Source organism: Symphodus melops, assembly GCF_947650265.1.
Source record: "Symphodus melops genome assembly, chromosome: 16".
Taxonomy (NCBI): domain Eukaryota; kingdom Metazoa; phylum Chordata; class Actinopteri; order Labriformes; family Labridae; genus Symphodus; species Symphodus melops.
In genome coordinates this window covers 22,927,434-22,949,375 of record NC_136706.1, presented here as the reverse complement: position 1 = coordinate 22,949,375, position 21,942 = coordinate 22,927,434, and the positions used below count along the sequence as shown (strand labels likewise).

At 42.4% G+C, this 21,942-nt stretch overlaps 2 protein-coding genes across 2 annotated transcripts; both read left to right on the top strand.

The window, feature by feature from the left end:
* The first annotated feature begins 473 nt into the window (after nucleotides 1–473).
* dpm2 (dolichyl-phosphate mannosyltransferase subunit 2, regulatory) lies at nucleotides 474–5,292 on the top strand. The gene is made up of 4 exons (XM_079364859.1): nucleotides 474–580; nucleotides 2,573–2,662; nucleotides 2,888–2,990; nucleotides 3,535–5,292. The coding sequence occupies exons 1-4, from the start codon at nucleotides 578–580 to the stop codon at nucleotides 3,588–3,590; spliced, it is 252 nt and encodes an 83-aa protein (XP_079220985.1). The 5' UTR covers nucleotides 474–577; the 3' UTR covers nucleotides 3,591–5,292.
* A 1,934-nt stretch (nucleotides 5,293–7,226) lies between these two features.
* Nucleotides 7,227–19,977, top strand: pip5kl1 (phosphatidylinositol-4-phosphate 5-kinase-like 1). Its single transcript, XM_079363915.1, has 10 exons — nucleotides 7,227–7,461; nucleotides 12,082–12,270; nucleotides 15,073–15,123; nucleotides 15,240–15,394; nucleotides 15,627–15,751; nucleotides 15,837–15,871; nucleotides 15,949–16,004; nucleotides 16,082–16,194; nucleotides 16,533–16,695; nucleotides 19,238–19,977. Exons 1-10 carry the CDS (start codon nucleotides 7,363–7,365, stop codon nucleotides 19,662–19,664), a joined length of 1,413 nt encoding a protein of 470 aa, XP_079220041.1. The 5' UTR covers nucleotides 7,227–7,362; the 3' UTR covers nucleotides 19,665–19,977.
* The last annotated feature ends 1,965 nt before the right edge of the window (nucleotides 19,978–21,942 follow it).

Here is a 21,942-nt window from a genome sequence, read left to right as displayed (position 1 = left end):
ACAGACGCAACCACACATCTTCACCAATGATATCCAGCTTTAACAGAAAAAAGACAAGAAATAAACTAATCGGCTCCCATCTGACTCCCGATGACGAGCCGGCTCCTGTCGTTCGCTTCAAAGAGCCGAGTCTTAGAGCTGCTACGTTTGCGACCGACACATCACTACTACCTTACACGATGAAGTGAAGGGAAACAGATTCATCATCATATTTAAGTAAATAAATATAATAAATGACAGGTTCTATTATTATCTATTTAAGTTCATATTCTGGCCATTTTATATTGAATTTGTCAGCACGTTTAGTAAAAAAAAAAAAAGTTTTTTGCTATATAAAACACCAAATTCTTTAGGGTGGCTTCAGACCCCCTAAAATAGGCCTAATGACGCCACTGTCTGTAGCAATGTGAAGACTAAAAAGTCAACTATCAAGACGCTGCAGATTAACCGTGTTAAGTGTGCTGTGCGGGTCCACCGGCAGAGGGCAGTAGAGACCTGATGATATATCCCGCCCGCCGTATTTACAAAGCAGAAGAAGAAGACAAAGGAAACGGAAACGTCAGCACACGTCTCAGAGATGGTAAGATAAATAATCACGTTAACCTAAAAAAGGTGAATTAAAGTCGGATATTTGGGCTTGTAGCTCAGCTTTAGAGACGGAGCTTGAACTGTTTTCTTTGTCGGACCTGAAAGTGAAGCTTCATCGGCTAACTCGCATGAAATAAAGCTAAATCTGACCTTTTCTGTGAAGCTTTTTAAGAACATTAACATTTAAATATAGTTTCATATTTTCAGCCTTTCCTCTGTGTCTTTGTCTTCTGCTATTTGAAATTCCCTGTTGAGTATTTTCCCAACTTGAAATCATCTTAAATGTTCCTGCTCCAGTCATATTAATACTTATAAATATTGTCATAATTATAATTTAATTTACGCCGAATTTATAAGAAAACCTTAATAATTAATTATTTGAATGTGGTGGATGTGTGGCTTGTGAATATCCAGAGATAAACTAAGTAAATGTTAATTCTTTATATATTTGAATGATGTTTGGTGTGACCTAGTTCACCTGTCAAATCTCCTTTTTTTTATTATGATCTCTTAGTCCGTTTATAGTGAGGTGAACAGACACATTTGTGTGATATTGAAGGTAAAGGGAGTTATTCTGATCGATTCAATAAATGTACTGAAAAATTGTTTGTGTATTATAAAATAATACTGTATTGATTTATTTATGAAGCACTTGTGAAAAACGCCAAGCTTTCCAAAACAATAAAAAATCCATTAAATTTAATTCAGAAAAATACAGTCCCAATGAAACTATGAAAGTGAAAACAAAAATGTAGAAGAGGACATGGAGAGTGAAATAAACACATATATAAATAAACACTTTTGGAGTGTCTGCGGGTCAGTCATTGGTAAAGTCGTTCGTCTCTTAACAGGAAGGTCAGGGGTTGGATCCCAAGCTGCTGCAGCTGCAGAACTTGATCCCAAGTTGCTCCCGCTGATTTCCGGGCAGCGTGTGGATTTGTATGAATGGGATTAGCTAATTCGGCTTGCCGCGTCACACAGATAGATAGATAGATAGATAGATAGATAGATAGATAGATAGATAGATAGATACTTTATTGATCCCGAGGGAAATTCAATAAAGTATCTATCTATCTATCTATCTATCTGTCTGTCTGTCTGTCTGTCTGTCTGTCTGTCTGTCTGTCTGTCTGTGTGACACGGCACAGCAGCGTCTACCATCGGTGTGTCGATCATCACTCCCGTCCTGTGGAGCTCAGAGGGTGTAAAATAAAACCTGTGTGTTAACTTGTTCTGAGTAAATCCCCGTCTCCATCCTCCGTTATTTGGAAGTATTTATTCGTCATCACAACAAGTCCTTCTGCCAAACCTTCGTCCTTCTGTTTTTATAACTCACTAAAGGTTTTCTAATCCAAACTGACCTGTGTGCAGGTGTTTCCAAACACGCTGATCTGACCTTCAGTGTATACCTCTGAAGATGACTCGTTCGTATTTGTCCTTCAGTTCAGGAGAAGACGATTCCCTGGACGGTTTGAATTCTCGTTCACTCCTCACTTATAATCAGATGAGTCAAAATGAGCTGTTTTCTAAACACTTTTACTGCTCGGTCCTTCTGATTATTCAGATCAAATCCACTCTGACTCACCTCAGAACACAACGTCATCGACCACGGCTCATTTAAAGGCACGGGGTTAAAGGTCACCTCACGAATCAAGACTCATATCCAGGATGTCAAACAGACTCTTTTTTTTTTAACTGAGAAATTAAGTGAGGCCAAAAAAGGACATTGTGCAATAGACAGTAAGTTTTAGAGTGTGATAAAGGATTTTGAGCTGCATTGTGGGAAATGTAGGATCCTCTTAACTTCACTTTTAAGATGGGTGCAGCAGTACCTGGGTCTGTGGGGACGGGGGGGTCCCTGCTGCGGATCCAGCCAGGAGATTGTTCTGGTAGCTGGAGAGGTGACGGCTCACTTCCCGAGTACTGCTGAGGTGCCCTTGAGCAAGTGCCTCCTGCTCACCAGGTGTTAAATTTTTCTTTTCAGGCGACAGGAGTGGATCAAGCAGTGGGCATGAGTCTGGTGGTCTTCAGCCTCGTGCTGTTTACCTATTACTCAGTGTGGGTCATCGTCCTGGTAGGTTCTGTTCACCACGAACATCCTAAAAAATATTTAAAGGAGGATTAAATTTATCATTTCCTTGGACATTTTCCTGCAGGGGAAGTTAATAAACCACAATTAAATAAAACATGTCTCATCTTTGTAAATGTTATTAAATGAATCAGTTTTTTAATAACCAGGTGTCAGAAGAGACTGAACAGCTGAGATGTGTGAAGTCATGTTTTTTTTTCCCTCCTCCAGCCTTTCGTGGACAGCGATCACATGCTGCACAAATACTTCCTTCCTCGGGAGTATTCAGTCATTCTGCCGGGCGTCGCAGCAGTGATCCTGCTTCTCTGTATAGGTGAGACCACAGGGCGACTTGTAACTCTAGTTACAGAACACAATCATCCTTTTCAAAAAACAAAAATCAGTGAAGCATCTTCTTACCTTTGGTTTCATTTTTTTTATTTCACCAAGAATTTAAAAAAAAAAAAGAAAAAAGAAATCCAACACAGGCAGCCGCACAAAGAGTTTCAGACCAATAACGAGCAGGCAACAAATACAATAAAGATACAAAATTAATCAGCATTAAAGACAAAAAGCAACAAATTTCCCAAAATAACCCCCCAACCATAAATACTTCCAGGAGAACCCCGTCGACCAGATGTGTTTTTATCCAAGTCATAAACTAAGACAGCATGGTGGCGTGCCAGACCAGCCGAGCAGTCAAATATTTACCAAATTATTCTTATTATTATTAGTCATTTTCTCCAGATCCACTTTTTAAGATTTTAGTTGAACGTGTCTGAAAATAAAACAACTGGCACAACTGCAAACACAGATAATGTAAATCTAAATGTTTTCCTGTCACATAATTCAAAGAGATGTCTGTTCTTTCTCCACAGGGGCCTTCACTGCAGTTATTCTGTGGAAGAATCGCAAACCGAAGAAAGTGGACTAATCTCAGGACGTTAGCGTGACCTGTCGTGGAATAAATAAAAGTCCCTCAGCCAATCACAGCTTGTGTTAGAGTGAGAAAGGTTTATGTTTGGTTCCTTGGAGGTTTATTTTACATCTAGTTTATGTTTGGTCAGTTAGTTAAAGAAAATAAATCCATGTTAAACCATTATGTTTCTATTTAAAAGGAGAATATTTGTGCTGATAGGAAACAAAGAGTCCATCCGGATTGTCCAGTTTCCCCGACAACCTGGAAGATCAACTTTAAAGGAGCAGTATGTAACTCTGCCCCCTAGTGTTTAACATGGGTACTCTAATCGTCACAGAGAGCTGGCTCCGCCCCCTCCTCTCACACAGCTCTGCATGTAGAGACACTGTATCTTCAGTGTGTAGCCAGCTCTGCATGTGGTGGACACTGTAGCTTCAGTGTTTAGCCAGCTCTGCATGTGGTGGACACTGTAGCTTCAGTGTTTAGCCAGCTCTGCATGTGGTGGACACTGTATCTTCAGTGTGTAGCCAGCTCTGCATGTGGTGGACACTGTAGCTTCAGTGTTTAGCCAGCTCTGCATGTGGTGGACACTGTAGCTTCAGTGTTTAGCCAGCTCTGCATGGGTCTGTAAAGCTTTCTGCGTTCTAACCTCTCTCCATGTTTCAAAAGCATCTCCAACATTGATCCTAGTTTGAGCAGCTTTCTGCTGCTGGAGCTTATTAGAAACATGCAGAGGCTTTTTAGCTCGGGTACAATCACTTCTATCTGAAGCAGTTCCACTGCCCGCTTCCATCGCTGCAACACCTGTTCACCTGATAACTGCTCTCATATCTGGAAAACCCAGGGGCGTCCAAAACGGCCTTCAAAGCCCCGTCTACCTTCTCTGGTCCAATCAGATCCAGAACATTCAGGAGCAGAATCTAAAGTTAGAAGGAGGACATACTGGCTGCTGTATGTTTCCTTCATGTCTGATCACAGAGGAAGAGAGCGTCATCAGCTCATTCAGTGGGTTTGTTCCGTACTGCTCCTTTATTGGTCAAAGTAAATATTTGGTACTTTTCAAGGTTTTTATGTTTCTCCAAAGGTTTTAGTAAGTCATTGATCAGCTGCTATTTTCTCCTCATGAAGGGTTTATTAATGTCATGTCCAAACACTTTACTCCTGTTTGGAGAGGAAGTGTTCATCCCCTGCTTGACCCTGTTCCTAGAAGAAAAATTTCCACTTGAGCAGAACGTCTATCCCCTTTTTTTTGTTTGTTTTTACGTGACTCAGTTTGTTCTTCGGTAAGATAATTAAACTCAGATTCACTTGAAAGAGACTAAACTGAACTGAACTTTTATGGAAAATTTTGGGACGTTTCCCATCAACAAGCAACAAACCGCCGAAACCACAGAGGAAGTTACTGTTCTGACCAAACCTCTCTCCTTTGGCCCATGAACGTTCTGATTTTACATTTAGCCAACAAACCAACCACATCATTCTCTGTTATTCCATCTTCTGAGTAATAAGGTTATAAGAAGTGATGCAGCGGAAGGTGGCGTGTGAGTCACAGTGCATCTTGGGTCTTAAATACTGTAAATATTGGGATATGTTATATTTTATAAAATGTAAACAAGTGTTTATAGTGAATTGCGTTGATTAGAAACCAGCATTTTGTCTTGCACGAACTTTAGCAAGGCTGAAAATGTGTGTAAAATAAAATTGATCAAAAGTTGAATCAGCTGTCTTTTTTTTTTTAAGTAGTTATTGTGCTGCAACAAGTCAAAAGCAAACACGCTGCAGAATTAAACACGCATATTCAGGTCAAACCTGCAGAAGAGAAATGCTGCAGGACTGGAGCTCACGCCAGCTCCACTGAGCTTAAGTGGCCAGTCAAGTTTATTTCTATAGCACGTTTAAAAAAAAACGCCCCAGCTGACCAAAGTGCACCACAGACTAAATGTAGTTGATCACAAACAAACATGATAGCATTTAATAAAGAAAATAAAAGAAGCAAAACGTAATCAAATGTGAAGGTTTTTTTAAGCTAATTTCAAAGAGTCAGGAGAAAAGGAGGGTTTGTCCAGACTGTGAATATTAATGTGCCAAGTCTGAGTGACATCACCCGCCTGTTCCTGCAGGGGGCGCTGGAGTCCCATCGATGAAATGCTGTCTCAGCCTAACTTTGAGTCAAGCTAACGACACGCTGAGGCGGGTTTTAAGCCTCCATTTTGTCCGTTGACCTCAGCGTCATTATTCAACACCAGAGGTTGCAGCTTGGCTCGTTCATTTCAAAGACTGTTTAAAAAGTTGTAAAACCGCAAACACCATCCGTAGCTCCACTTACGCGCACCGTGCTTCGCTTCCTCGCTTGCTCCGCCATCTTGCCCCTGCGGCGTCTCTATGGCTACCTCTGAAGACGGACACAGGGTGTCACTTTGGCCTCTGTGCATTCATATTGAAGGGTTAACTATTCTAGCATCCCCCAAGGCTCAATTTAGGTCCCATCTTTTTCTCCCATTTTTTTTTTAAGCAAACACATTTCTGGAAATTATCACAGCTTTTTTAAAGAAAGAAAGAAAGAAAGGTCAGACAGATACACACTTCTTATATGTGGGAAGTTTGTTATTCTGTGACTCATGTTTTATCGATTCTGTTAAGATAAGCAATTCATCTGTCGTTACCAACAGGTGAGTCAGCAGGGTTTTCTCTCCAGCTGCAATCCTTACTCATGAGTTGACCTTTTTATCGGTATATTTATCACATTCATTGATGCTAATGTCGAGGAGCAACAGACTCAACTGAGAGCAGGAAGTAGAACTTTAACTGGATTTATATTTGAATGGTAATTCCAGAAATTAATCTGATTTTTAGTTGTGAAAAAGACAAACTTTTTAGGCAGTAAAATAAAACAATGACAACAATGCAGCAGCCAGTAACCTCTGCATGTTTCTAATAAGCTCCAGCAGCAGAAAGCTGCTCAAACTAGGATCAATGTTGGAGATGAAACATGGAGAGAGGTTAGAACGCAGAAAGCTTTACAGAGCGATGCAGAGCTGGCTAAACACTGAAGCTACAGTGTCCACCACATGCAGAGCTGGCTAAACACTGAAGCTACAGTGTCCACCACATGCAGAGCTGGCTAAACACTGAAGCTACAGTGTGCACCACATGCAGAGCTGGCTAAACACTGAAGCTACAGTGTCTCTACATGCAGAGCTGGCTAAACGCTGAAGCTACAGTGTCCACCACATGCAGAGCTGGCTAAACACTGAAGCTAAAGTGTCTTTACATGCAGAGCTGGCTAAACACTGAAGCTACACTGTCCACCACATGCAGAGCTGGCTAAACACTGAAGCTACAGTGTCTCTACATGCAGAGCTGCCTAAACACTGAAGCTACAGCGTCCACCACATGCAGAGCTGGCTAAACACTGAAGCTACAGTGTCCACCACATGCTGTGTGAGCATCCACTCCAATAGGAGGCAGAGACAGTTATATAGTGATATAATCTATATTTGCAAATTAGATAGATACTTTATTGATCCCGAGGGAAATTCAGGTATAATTAAACTATATAAATAATTTTAATAATAATTAATCAAAAATATAAATTATTACATTTAAATTATTTTATCTTTAGTGTGTGCAACTTTACAATCAGCCCCCCATAAGTCTGAAATACTTCGTGTAGGTAGCTTTAATTTTCCAAACTACATTTATGCTCGTATTTCTGCAGGCTCGACTGTGAGCTTGTCAAACTGTTTAGAGCGTGTGACTGGCTGCAGTCATCACACGGTCAGTCTGCATGCGGAGAAGTGACGCACGGTCACGCACAGTGCACGCGCGCCGAGAGACGGCAACGGAAAGACCCGAGCCAGGAGACTGCGTCCACGAGCTGCACAAGGCAAGTAAAACACTAAAGGTTGAACATAATGAGGTGGTTTTTTTATGCAGCTTTTAACGAGCTCTGGTAAATTTCGAGCGTCTTTATATTTCCTTCACATCACTGTTTTAGTCATTACTCCGCATCAAGTAAACCTGTCAGCTGCTGTGTATTTAAGTTGAGAGGTTTAATATAGCTGTTGCAATGAGGGGAATCTTTAAACTAACCGCAAACCAGCGTTATATTGACTGGAGCAACAAGAACATTTCAAGTGTAGTGATGAAGAATGATTCCCCTCGTTTAAAGACGTCCTGCTGCTCTTTCACAGACCATTAATGACATATGTTCACTGTGAATATTGAATCTTTTATTGCCTTAACTTTATGCTTCCAATAATTGACAGGAACAGGAAACTAAATGATGCTGTTTTTAATTAAAGGGGCTTCCAGGTTAAAATACAAACAAGAGTTCATAAATATGATAACTCTCATTCTTACCTTCGAAACAAAACCTACATAAAATACTGAAGCGTGAAGAAAAGACATAAATCTCATTTTGTTCTTAAAAATCATTCAAACATACAAGCTTGTGTTTGCTCCTCTCTTCCATTTGGCCTCTTCCTGATTTAATTATGTGACCTGAGCTGTCGATAAGAGAGACAAAGCTGCAGCACAGACAGCGATGGAAAACTGCAGAGTCAAGGATGACTCGATTGTTTCCCAGCTGCACGTATCACATTATCAATTTGTAGTTTTTCCAGCGTTGGTGCAGACACATTTCACAGCTTTAAATTTAACATGGAAATGTGTGAACAGCTGTTAAAGAGGGTAAAGAAGAAACACCCATTATGTTGTCTTTAATTACACAACAACACCGGCATTTTGTTTTCCCAGTGTGTGTTTTTAGTCGTAATCCTGCGAGCAAAAGAGGTGTAACGTGTAAACAACAGCAACAATGAAACACACCAACACACACACACACACACACACACACACACACACACCTACTCATGTCTGCCTTTTAGGTCCAGGCCACACATGTCAGAAGCTGTTGTGTGAAAAACGAAAAGAAACAAGACTGCAGTTCCTCCAGTGTCCACTAGAGTCTGTCTCCTGCAGTGAGTCAGTCCCCATAGAGCTCTATGTTAAAATGTCCAGCATTACGGCTGAAACAAACACGTTTAAAACCTGATAAAATACAAATAAAACCAGAACAGTTTTGTTCTATTAATGTTTCTAACATTACAAACGTGATACTTTTTGATAACAGATGTTTGTTAAAACAATTAGTTGTATCGAAAAGTGCTGAAGCCTCAAAAAACGCTGCAGTGAGAGATATAGAGAGAGCTGCTGTGGTCTGATCTGCACATGATGAATTTCCGGAGGGCCACTTGCGTTAAAATCACGCCGATGTCTCTTTGGCGAGCAGAAGACGGGACTATGTCACCGTTGTACAAATACACCAGAAGATTATATCATTTTAAGTAATGCATTACAGCACTGTGTGTGTTTTCAGAAAGTACATTTGCACTGTGAGACCTCCAGGGGGCGCCAAACTGCACCAATCTAATTTCTTACATATTGATGTGTACTTCTGCTGTAAATGTTGGACATGTTAACATGGTGCTTTGTGAGGATTTACTCACGTTAGGAGTTTTATTCTAGTGGCCACTGGAGGAACTGCAGTTTTTTTTGCACACCTGCTTTATACTCTTTTTTTTAAGCCCTGGAGGACGTCTTTGATCCAGACTCATTTTTAACCAGAAGACATCTTTTTGATAAGGAATGAAAAACTTCAGCTTGTGTAAGTCCTCCTTTAATAGGCACATCTTAGTTTCCACATGTTGTACTTCCAAACAGATGATCTCCAACTTCATAAGTTTCTTCTTCAGATCACACAGATCAGTGATGAGTCCCCTGTCTGATCGCCTCTTTTCAAGACGGATGTGTTCAGACCTGAGCAGGTTGAGCGGACCATCAAACAGGGTCACACGCGGTCCTGATCACACACAAGGCTTTTGTCGAGCGGCTGAATGCAGAGTGGCGCTTGAGAGCGTCTCGGTGACAGAGAAGAGCTTTAAAGGAGCTCTGCATCCTGCTTGTTGCTATGAAACTGAACAATAGCATAGCTGGCTAACTTAATGATGACATGAAGAAGGGAAGCAGAGAGGTTTAACACTTCAAACAAATCAGATAATCTCCCTCAGGGGTTTCTATTAAACTTCCATTGGCGTGCAAATTTAATCTGAACCTCACTAAAAGACAAATACTAACATTTTTAATTCATTCTAACTGTCCTGATTTGATGAATAAAACAACTGGATAAGGTTAGGGTTAGTTTTTTTTATTCAGGAGGATTTGGAGAACCTGTTATGGATCCTATAATTTATTTTATTAAAGGTAAAGTCACATAGTATGCAAAATCCTCATTCCTAGCATGTTCCTCTACTCTGTCTACAAACCCCCCAATGATGAGAAAAGTCCATCCTCTCCGTCTTCTGCCTGCTCCACTTTTCAGAAAGTGTGTGCTCAAACAGGCCGTTTGGAGATGTTCCCTTCATGACATCACAAAGGGCAGTAGCCCCTCCCCCCAGGTGGGTGACACTCCCACAGCTAGGTGTTTGTTCAGCCCTCTGAGTCTGCCTTCTCACCGTAAACAATAGGACATGGAGCCAGAAAGCAGCGAGTACACCCGAGCCCTTCCAGAGAGGGGGCGTGGCCAGACACAGCTCATTTACATATTTAAAGCTACAGACACAGAAACAGCTCATTTACATATTTAAAGCTACAGACACAGACACAGCTCATTTACATATTTAAAGCTACAGACACAGAAACAGCCTGTTCTGAGCAGGGCTGAAATAGACTATTTAATTTATTCTGTTGAAAACAGAAGAAGCCATCTCTGCAGCTGTTATGAGCTTCAGCAGTAGTTGAGCACAAACAGGAATCATTTAGCTGTAGGTAAGAGAGTTGCAACGGAGATTAACGGTTAAATAATAACATAGTAAAGGAGGACATTGTGCACCTTAGAAACTCTACAGCTAATAGAGATCATCACTAAAGTGTTTTATATTAAATTCAGAGGTTGTCACAAACAAACCACATACATGTACAGTACTTGAAACTTTTACTTTAGAGGAGCTCATTACATGTGAAGTCTGCAGGGGCTCCAGCAGAGGGAGCTCAGGTTACACAGAACACTGTTTATTTCTCCTAATAATTTGAGTATATTTCAAAAGGAATCAGCTGAAAAAAACAAAGTGAATAAAGCATCGACTTTAACTGGTATTGATGTTTTTATGGGGCAGGATGACCTACATTTACAGTTAGCAATAAGCACACTATTGATCTGTGCCTGCAGCTTAACCTGCTATTTAATCCCTCAGTTTATACTCAGCATAAAAGTCTAACTATTCCATTTATGTTGTTTGTGTCGCAGATGATTGAGAACACGACACCCCACTTTCAATAACTGAACAAAAAGCAGACTTTTTTATTTGTGTTTGGCCTGCGAGAGGAAGAATTGTGGTGTGTGTGTAATTCAAAGAAAGCAATTGTCTTTAAGAGTGTTAATTTTAATACATTTTGATTTCTGTGCTTAAATGCTGACTGTGCAACATTTCACATATAAATAGAGCAGAAATGTAATACGTCCTCTGAAAATAACTCTCTGAGTCATGACTGTCTACAATGAGTGTGAGAGCCGAGTCCCGCTGAGTCGTATTACATCATGTTTACACGAAGGGCACGGCCGGCTGGCTCCTCCCCCTTGAGTGTAAAAGTTGTTTAATTGATGAACGAGAGAGAAGAAGAAGAACATACTGATGTTTTTAGATCATGACTAAAACGATTACATTTAAATAACTTTATTATACTTTATTGATAAAGGTCAATAAAGTTTATCCTTATGATCATTTTGTGTAACATGTACATGCAATGTGAAGCTACTAGCTAACTAAAGAGCGCTAACATTAGCCTGCTAGCACAACAATGCAGCTCAAACTGTTTTGGTTTCATGCAGGTGACTTAACGTTTTATCTACCATACGGGCTGTCCTTTATTTCAAAATAAAAGCGCATAGGAAGTAAAGTACCCTCGACTTTTACATGAAAGCTTAACAATTTTAACTTTTTTTAAAATGTCAAATAAAGGAATTTCAAACACGGGATTAAAACACGTCATTAATTGGGAATAATATAGGAAATTTAGAAATCAATTGCAATTAAAAATCGTTTGATAACATTTTAATAGCCAATTCAAAAAGTCTGCCGAATGAAAATATTCTCAAAACATCAAACAAATAATAATTCACTGATTTATAAATCAACAGTTATTAACTTGTTTGGTGCAGCGTGTCACATCAGACAAATGATTGAGCCTCATTCAACGCCCTTCAAAACATGTGAACTATCCCTTTAACAGCAGTATGGCCCGTGGAGCTGCCTCCCTTTGTGTTGGTTTCCTGAGTTACCCTGACAGTCAGCTGTCTTTGTGTTTGGCCTCTGTCGCCTCAGCTCGCTCTGATTTCTTTCTGCTGCAGCTTTGAAAACCTCGTCTGTGTTTCCAGCTCGGAGTCTGAGGACGCCGCAGCAGACTCAACTTTCACCTTTTTATTTATTTATTTATTTTTCTGTCACAGATGGAGACGTCAGCGCACCATCAGCCCACCGGCACGGTGAAGAGGAAGAGGTGGGGCGGTCTGAGGCAGCAGTGGAAGCTTCTGGGATTATTTGAGATCGATCCACAGCACGAGTTTTACAGCCTGACCTGCATGATGAAGGATGGGCTGGCTGCAGCCACGCAGAGCGGCATCGACAGCGCACCCACAGTGAGTACGGATCCACCGAGGCAACAAATGCACCAGAGCAGCAGACCCCCCCCCCCCCAACAGTCCTTGTTTTGGTCCCTGACAGGCTCACACTGTTGACATGACATCATTACAGAAGGGAGAGAGAAAGAGTCCCTTTAAAGACACCAGACCCCGTCAAGTCACAACAACATTTTTAATTGGCCAAACTTCAGATTTACGGGTTAACGGCATCAACCTGGTAGGTTTGTGTTGTTGTGTCTTGGATCTGCTCGAACCACATTAAACAAAATCACAAAAGCACTAACTGGTGAGGTCAGAGGTCGACCAGCAGCTCCCGTGTTCTGTGAGGTATGATCACTGTTTTTATCAGTGGAGTCTGTAAAGAGAGAGATCCAACAGCTGTTTAAGGTCACATAGATCCTGTTAAATCTCTGCAGACAGGAACAATCTGAGCGTGTTGATCAGGATAAGGCTGCAGGCATCAAAGTCTGTTTTACTGAAGCAATCTATCGAACACTTCCTGTACCTGCTGTAAAAGTCATCGAGACCCCAAAATGTGAACAAAAAAACAAACGGCTTCAATCCTCCTTTAATAAAAGCAGATATTCAGACAACATATGAGCTCTGAAGTTCAAAGACAAAGATGACCTGCAGACTTTACAAATTAGACTTCAGATTTCTGCTTCGTTTTTAGGATTAGTAAAAAGTTTTCAGTGAAATTTAAGAACTTTTTAAAAATAGTTGAAAAGGGGAGGCGGGGTCACAGAGGGAATCCCTCCTGAACTAGGCCTTAACCCAGAGAGGTATGTAGAGTGGATGAAGTCATCGAGCAGACCAAAACAAACTCAGAAACACACACACACACACACACACACACACACACACACACACACACACAGGCAGAGTTGCTGCTGCAGTCTAATCCCAGCCAAACCGTAAGCGCTGACTCAACAGGCCTGACCGGCCTGTCTGTTGTGTTTAACTGCAGAGTTCCAAAAACACAGCAAACACACACACACACACACACACACACACACACACACACACACACACACACACACACACACACACACACACACACACACACACACACACACACACACACACACACACACACACACACACACACACACACACACACACACACACACACACACACACCATGGTGCCGGGAATGGGTCAACTGCAGGCGGTGTTATCCATGTAAATGTGCCAGTGATGTGTCGGGTTGTTGTTCGATCGTACTTTTCTCCAGCTCCAGGCGTGTGTCAAAGCGTGACATCACTTCTACATACCGCAGCCAGCCGTTGGTCCTTTATCACCAGCTGTCGAGACATCGTTGGACATCAGCACTTCCTCCTTATCTGAAAACATTCTCCCACACAAACATTTGGCTCTTATGGTAACTCTGCTGCTGTGACGTCTCTAACACATCTGTATTACAGCTGCACAAACATCAAAGAAGAGTCACAGTTCAGACGTGTGTTCCTCATGTCGGTTCTGACAGATGAACAGAAAACGGACCATAGAAGTGAAGTGCTCATTATGTCGAATGAAACTGCTCTAAGTGGTCTGAAGCAGCATCAAGAGTAAAGGTCCATGTTAGCGTGCAGGCTGCTTGGTGAAAACCATGAATCTTTTCCTTGTTAGTGCGCCAATGCTAAACACGGCCAGGGGCGCCAGGCGCCATGAAAAGAGACCTGACCTCCAACGGAGAATGTCTGTATCCAGACCTCCATCACACAGATGATGGATTCATTCAGATCGGCTCAACCAATACAAAGACCCTTTCTTACTGAGCATGAGCTGCTGCTTGTTTTTGCACTCTTCTTTTGTTGACCTCCACCGGCATGTCATCATCAACGACGCCTCCTGTAAATATCACATATTTAACACATGACGTTAAGTTGTGGACTGGACTGAGGATTCAGTGACTTCAGAGTTTTTGTTTTCATCTCCAGACCAGACATCGCAGAGTAACTCCATCCTCAGTCTGGTTTCAGTGCACAAGCCAAAACCAACCACCTGAATACACACAAACACAAGAGGGCTGGTTGTGTGCTTGGACTGTGATAGATTGGTCAACACACCCCCTACAAACTCAGTCCATTACGGGTGAGGACACATGAAGTGTGTCAACATTAAGGAGGCTGAGTGGATTTTTAGCTTTCTGGAGTTTTAAACTGAAATGAATAAACACGTCTTGTTGAGTTGTTCTTGTTGCCCTGACTTGAGCAGATCCCAGCTTAGTGCTCTTTACTAAATGTTGTGTATTAACAATAAGTGAGAGCGTCCTCATGCAGAGGTTTGTCTTTCACCTCCGTGAAACCATCCGTCCGTTATCTTTCTGCTTTCCCGTTCGGGCCTGGAGCCGATCCCAGCTCTCATCACATTTTGGATGTTATTCTTGTTTTGTCATGCGAGGTCTGTAATGTTCTTTATACTTTTATGAAGAAATAATAAAGCAGAAACATTTTGAAAAAGGTCCGTAAACATCGTCACCGCCATGTTAGCGTGTTTGTGCTCTGCAGGCGTCTCCTGTACATCATGGAGGACGAGTTGTGTTTTTTTTAGGCATGTTTTTATGAACCTTTAGCCCAAAAAGGCTTTTTATACCTCCGACCTTTTAAAAAGCTTCTTGTTTGGATCCCGCTCTGAACAAGTTGTTTTTGTTGGACGTCCAGAAGATTTCAGATTTCATCTCAACGCCTTGAAATGTCTGGACTGACAATGTGCTCATATATGTAATCTGTACCGAGTGTTATTGATGAGCGTAGTTTAAAAGTCCGTGACGTGTTTGTCCCGTTTGTCCCGCCGCAGGCTGAACTGACAGACGAGGATTTCAGACGGCAGGTCACTCAGATTCATAAGGTATGTTTCAAATACGTTGGATATCTCTACCTTCAAATGTAGCTGTGTGTGTGTTCATGTGTGTGTGTGTGTTCATGTGTGTGCGTGTTCATGTGTGTGTGTGTGTGTGTTGGCAGGACTTCACGATGGAGACGTTTGCAGGCCCCGTGTTCGCCAGCCTGCGCGGCTCTCTGGGAATGACGGAGCAGGAGTACCAGCAGTCGCTCTGCTCGGAGAGCTGTTACCTCCAGTTCATCAGCAACTCCAAGAGCAAGGCCGACTTCTTCCTGACGTGAGTCCAACCAAACGCTCCTCTCTTCTTATCCAGGCAACGTCACATCTTAAATCCTTTTTGAGCCCGGAGCGTAAATACGACGCCCAGTAGAAATCTTAATCTCAACGGAAACATCGATTTAAAGAGGAAGTGAAACAGGAGAACGGCGTGCAGTAAAGACACCTGCTGCTTCGGTCACCTTTACACTCTTTAGAAGCTGAAAACATGATCTCTGCTCTTCAACCTCTAGGAATGACAAACGCTTCTTTTTGAAGACCCAGAACAAAAGGGAGATCAAATTCCTTTTGGCCAACCTGAAGATCTACCTGGAACACCTGAGGAAGTACCCGCATTCCCTGCTGGTCAAGTTCCTCGGTAAACACACACACACACACACACACGCCGTGTGAGCGTGTGAAGAGACTTTGAGGTTTTGAATAAATGGTTTTTTTTTTTTCAGGTGTTCACAGGATCAAAATCCCTCACAAACGGAAGGTGAGCTCCACATTTCAAACTCTTCTTCTGCACGAAGTTGCTTCACGACGCTGACATCACGCTGGTGCTTTTTGCAGAAATACTTCATCGTCATGCAGAGCGTGTTTTACCCAGACGACAGAATCAACGCCAGGTAACCACGAGCCCGTGTCGATGGACTTCAGTCTGAACGGCTTCTGATGCAGCACGTTTGTTTTTCTTAATCTTCAGGTACGACATCAAAGGCTGCGAGGTGAGCCGCTGGACCGAGCCGGCGCCCGAGGGGAGCCAGATCATTGTGGTCCTCAAGGACCTCAACTTTGAAGGCCAGTTCATCACTCTGGGTGAGGAGGTGATCTTTACATGAAGCGTTGGTGCGCCCCTACAGGACAATCACTGTATTACATGCAGCACACAGTCAGAGAGGAGCATTAAATCAGGTGCTGTGTGTGTGTGTGTGTGTGTGTGTGTGTGTGTGTGTGTCAGCATGCTGTAATTACAAGCGTTTCTATAATTTGAGAAGCCAGTGTACAGATTTAGATAAAAGGGGAAATGAGCTTATTTTCTTCGATCCCTCGAGAGGAAGTGGAAGTTGATTGGTGGTCCAAAATGAGCACTTCATTGTTCTGCGTGCGTGTGTGTGTGTGTGTGTGTGTGTGTGTGTGTGTGTGTGTGTGTGTAGACCGGCAGCGTCCCTGGCTCCTGCGGCAGGTGGAGATTGACACACAGTTCCTGCGGAGGCTCCACGTGTTGGACTACAGTCTCCTTCTGGCCCATCAGCCTCTCCACCAGGACGAACGCCATCAGAGCCTCTCCTTCGCCACGCTCATCATGAGAACCAAAAAGTCAGTGTCAGCTGTACGCTGCGTTCTTTGTTCTGGGTGTCGCTCTGACTCAAGCACGGGGCTCAGTGGGTAGAGTCATCGTCTCTCAACCGGAAGGTCGAGGGTTCAATCCCCAGCCCGATGTCCGATGTGTCCTTGGGCAAGACAATTAACCCTGAATTGCTCCCCTGCTCTGTCATGGTGTATGCGGGTCGACCGCTGTACGAACGATAAAGGGGAATATAAATAAAGGGGTCCGATATGTGAGCATCAAAGACCGGATGCAAAGCCCTCAGAAGGAACCAGTTATTAGATGCCACCTCTCGGCTTCAAACCACTTAAATCCCCGTCAGGTCCCAGGCACCACTTGTATGAATGATTAATGACTCGAGAATAACGTCTGATAAAAAGTAAAAAAATGGCGACACATGAAACCGCACAAACCGGTGAAAGCATGGAGACCACAGCAGCAGGCTCCGAACCTCCAAAACCTCCAATCAGCCAATCAGAAGCTGCAGGATTCTGATGTTTGGTTTGATTCCTCTCAACATGTCGTGAATTGGTAAAAAAAAAAAAAAAAAGCATTTCAAAAAATGCTGTCTCCCCTTAAAAACATCAGGGTGAGACAGCATTCACAACATGGCGGCCTCTTCAGTTACCGACGGGTGACCTCGCTGAGACAGCGTCCATGTCCATGCACTCGCACTGCTGCTGCGCCACCAGTGACTCACTTCCAATGTCTGCACCAGAAGGAAATATTATCACAAATAAGTCTGCGGTTAAGAAGTCATCATCTTTATTAGAACAGCTTCAGTCTGTGGAAGATGAAGCAACCAGAGCGTCAGTCTCAGACAGTGAAGGGTTAACACACACAGAGGCTCTGCAGACCATCACTAACGGTCCTTGGAGGTCCAGCAGGGTGAGCTTGAATATGTTGAGGGGACTGACTCATACACACACATGCTCCAGTGTAAACCACCTTCTGATTTCACCTCCATTGACTCATCCAGTTTAAACACACACACACACACGCCCAGTCGCATCTGCACCCGTGCATGGTAACAGCGCAGTTCCTCTCTAAAGCAAACTGACTCATCCGTCCATTTTCCTCTGACATTGTGTACGACCTTAGAAAGTTATCAGTTAATTTGATGCATATGTTGGATTAAGCACTGAGTCAGTTTTGCAGAAACAGAAGACCAAGTGAGGTTCATGCCTGAACAAACACTTGAGCATAAGAGGGAAATTCCAACTTTTATCAATGAGATAAGACTTTTCATGCGTTTGCAAATCTCTCCACAAAAGCGTTGCAGCTCTCTGATGTAAATCTCACAGTGGCGAGTTGAAATGCATATCCGAAACACGAACGCAAAAATTCACAAAACTAGAAAAATAAAACTTTAGCAGAAAGTGTTCGGATATATACACCAAGATTTGATGAGTGGTGAATCCTTCAGTGATTTACAAAATTGAACTTAAAGGACTCCATCTCTGTTTTATGTGCTGCTAATGTGGACTCTGTTTGACTGGAATTGGCTGGAAAAGTTAATCAAAAACAAATCAAACCGTCATTACGTCAACAAAGAAAAAGATAAACAGAAAACCATTGTTCAACGATGACTTCACTGACAGGCAGCGTCAGCGAGGTGGATCATCAGAAGGTGAAGTCATTGAAAGATAAGTGATGAAGTGAAGCCTGACGTGTGGGCTGAGGGTACTGCAGCTGAGCGGTGGACACTTTGAACAGCCATCGTTCAGATTCGTTCATCGTTCAGAGGAGAAGACGAAAGTGCCGCTGCAGACTCAAACATTCAGGGCTTCAAGTGACAAAAAATCCCGAGCCTGAAAAATGTTGCTCCAAGAGCAATCTGCAAAAACAGATCTGAAATTCTGTTTGGGTGATTTAATAATAATAATAATAATAAATTTTATTTGTGAAGCACTTTTCATTTTTAAAATCTCAAAGTGCTAAAGGATAAAAGAGTAGTTAAAAACAAAGGCTTTTCTAAAAAGATGAGTTTTTAGGCTTCTTTTTGAAAGCAGCTGTAGTTTGTGGGGCCTTCAGGTTTTTTTTATCATCGTACAAATCAAATTAAATGGGTGCAGAGGAACGCTGGCAGGGTTTGACACCATGTGGACGGAGTCTGAGGTGTCGAGGAGGTCAGGGCTCTCTCTCCTTGCTTGTGTCTTCCTGCCGCTCATCACAGCACAGTTCTCCTTCAAATGCTGCCGCTCAATAGGACAGCAGGACATCGTTCATTTCTTGAATGCGTCCTGCAGCATTGGCAATATTTACAGATTCTTTTCTATTTATTCGGTTAATTGTTTAATTATTTCGCGCCACATGCCTCACGCCTGAATTCAGGCACGGCGCCTGAAAAATGTAAGGCCTGGATATGGTTAAATGATCAACGCTGTAAAAAGACAATGTGCTGTTATCACCCTTTAAGGATTTATGTCTGCGTGAGAAGAAGTCAGTAGAGTGTGAGAGCCGATGACGCGAGTGTGCTTCAACGGAATCGACTGATTGAGTCTGACTCATCCTGTTCTTTTACTGATTCAGGTCTGTGAATCCAGGATCCAGCCCGGTCCATGCAGCTGTCCCTGGAGCGGTTCCAGAAGAGGAGTCCGTCTTATTGTTGTCTGAATTAGACGGTGGCCGTTTGAAGCCAGAAGACGCTTCCAGCGGAGGAACTCTTCAAACATGTCCCGAGCACTCAGGGCTGGACGGGGACGCATCGGAGCCTCCAGACTTCAAGGCCCAAAACCGCCGTCTGCTGCCCAACTTAAAGAATCCTCTGCATGTCATCGACGGGCCGGAGCAGCGCTACTTCATCGGGATCATTGACATTTTCACAGTTTACAGTTTTAAGAAGAGGCTGGAGCATTTTTGGAAGAGGCTGAGACATCCAGGCCGGTCCTTCTCCACCGTCAGTCCACAGACTTACTGCGTCCGCCTTTGTCACTGGGTGCAGGACCACACCAAGTAGTGCCAGAAGGCAGACCTCCAAACAGCTGTTTGATAAACCAAAGTTCATGAGTTCACACACTGTTGGGTTTCAGGCTTCTTGTCAGTCCTATCTCAAACATGTACCTCAAGCTTTCTAGCAATATTCATGATGAGCCGCCAAACTGTCAGTGAGTTGCAGCTAATTTTCTGCTAAGCCCCGCCCTCTGAGACTGAAAAGATGGCGGCGTAACCGTCACCCAGATGTTGCTCATGTATAAACGAGCATCATACCGTAACTATCATAGAGGCTGCCATTGTTAAATAAATGCCCAGATTAAAAATGAAAGCAGAAGAAATATATGGGTTTTTTTTTAAAGGTTTATTTTTGGCCTTTTTTGATAGCACAGTGGATAGAGTCGGAAACAGGGAGAGAGTGGGGAGAGACATGCGGGAAAGTGGCCACAGGTCGGACGCGAACCCGGGCCGCCCGCGCGAGGAGCAAAGCCTCGCAACATGGTGCGCGCGCTGCCGCTGCGCTATCGGCGCCACCGAAAGCAGAAGAAATATTTACAGTCTGGCTGCGGCTGAGGGTCAGACGCTTGCTTCTGCTTTTTACGAGAATATAACGGAAAACAACATTTGGTGGGTTTTTGCACAAGACAGGAACTCGCACTTTGGTAGACTGAAAGTGGCAACATCATTAATTATAGTTTGTTTTGGAATAAATATACCAGCACTCAGCATCTCAGTGGGCTGTCACTCGTGGTCAGTTTCAGAATGACTTCAACAACTTTGTTGAATCTAACATGAACCAAGTTTTTTAATATTTGACCAGAGACATAGATTCAGTCTGTGTTTAACCTCATGCTCTTCATTTACTGCAGTGATTCCTAAAGTTGACAGATGGGAAATACAGCAATATCAAGCTGCTTAATTATTTTAAACTACTGTACATGTTTTATTAAAAAGAGACGGGTTCTTCTTGCCACACTGAATAACAAAATATGCCCTGCACACCACGTTAATGTAAGTAAGTGACTAACAAAGGAACACGATTAAAGTGATGCATGTTAGCAAACACACAATAAAGTTGGAGTTCTGTCTCTTGTTTGAGATAAAAATCCTGACATTTGTGTGACTGACAGTGAAGCTCGTAACATTATCCTGAGTAATAAAACAACATGCAAGAAAACAAAACTGACGTGTTTATCAAACAAGTAAAAGAGAAAAGATTATTATAACCCTCACAGTCCGGCACCACAGCTCAGATGAGGACACAAGACAAACCACTCCTGTGTGTCTTTTTTTTTTTTTTTTCACACTGCATCTACAGTGACAATATTGTGTTTTTCCCCCCATGAACATCACAGATTTATTTTTGCAACAATTTGCTAGACTTCTGTATAGACTGGTATAGTGATGATGTATTTTTGTAGGCCAACCTGAAAATTTGCCTCTGGGATTTTTTGCATTGGATTTTGGATCATTGCAGAAAATAATCTCTGTGTCAAACACATGTTTCTGTTTTGTTTAACGGGATAATCTTTACAGATGAACATCATTTATATGAAGTTTGAAGAATTAATGTAGCCGAGAGAAGTAAAAAGCTAACGTTGTGCTGCAAGCTAACTACACCGTGGTCGATTTATAATGACGTCACGACCGTTATGCTTCATCGATCTAATGAAAGCTAGCTAAACGTTAGCTTAATAAGTTGTTTATTAATCTAATATTTACAAGAACACTGAAAAACATGACTAGAGGCTGTAAGGAGGATTAGTGAGAGAGTTCCCGGCGTGATGACGTTTAATGTCTCCATGACAACCACTGTAGTTTCAGTTAGCTACTTGTTAGCAACCGCCGTTTAAAGTTTATGTAGAAACTTTAAAATTCACGAGTGGGGGTCTTAGCTCACGTAGTTAATCTCATCTAACAAAACATCAACATCTCTTCAGCTTGTGTTAACCACAGACCTTATTTCAGGCGTCTAAACACAAACACATTCAAAATCCCCATTGACTTTTAGAGTTAGGAACCCATGGAGCTAACATGCTAACTCACTTCCTGGTTTTAGGACTCATCACTGTGCCAGTCTATTGGGTAAAACATTTTAATTCACGATGGGCTCAATTTTTGATCAAAAATCTGGATGATGGGTTTGTGGAGGAACGTCTGGAGATGAAGTTTAGTGAATTTGGCTTCAATTGAAAAAAAAAAAAAATGTGGGCGGTGATAAGTTTAAGAAGTTTTTTTAGTTATTGAAAAAATAAAGTTATGGACTTCATAACTTCTGATAAATCAGAGCATCAAAAGGTTGA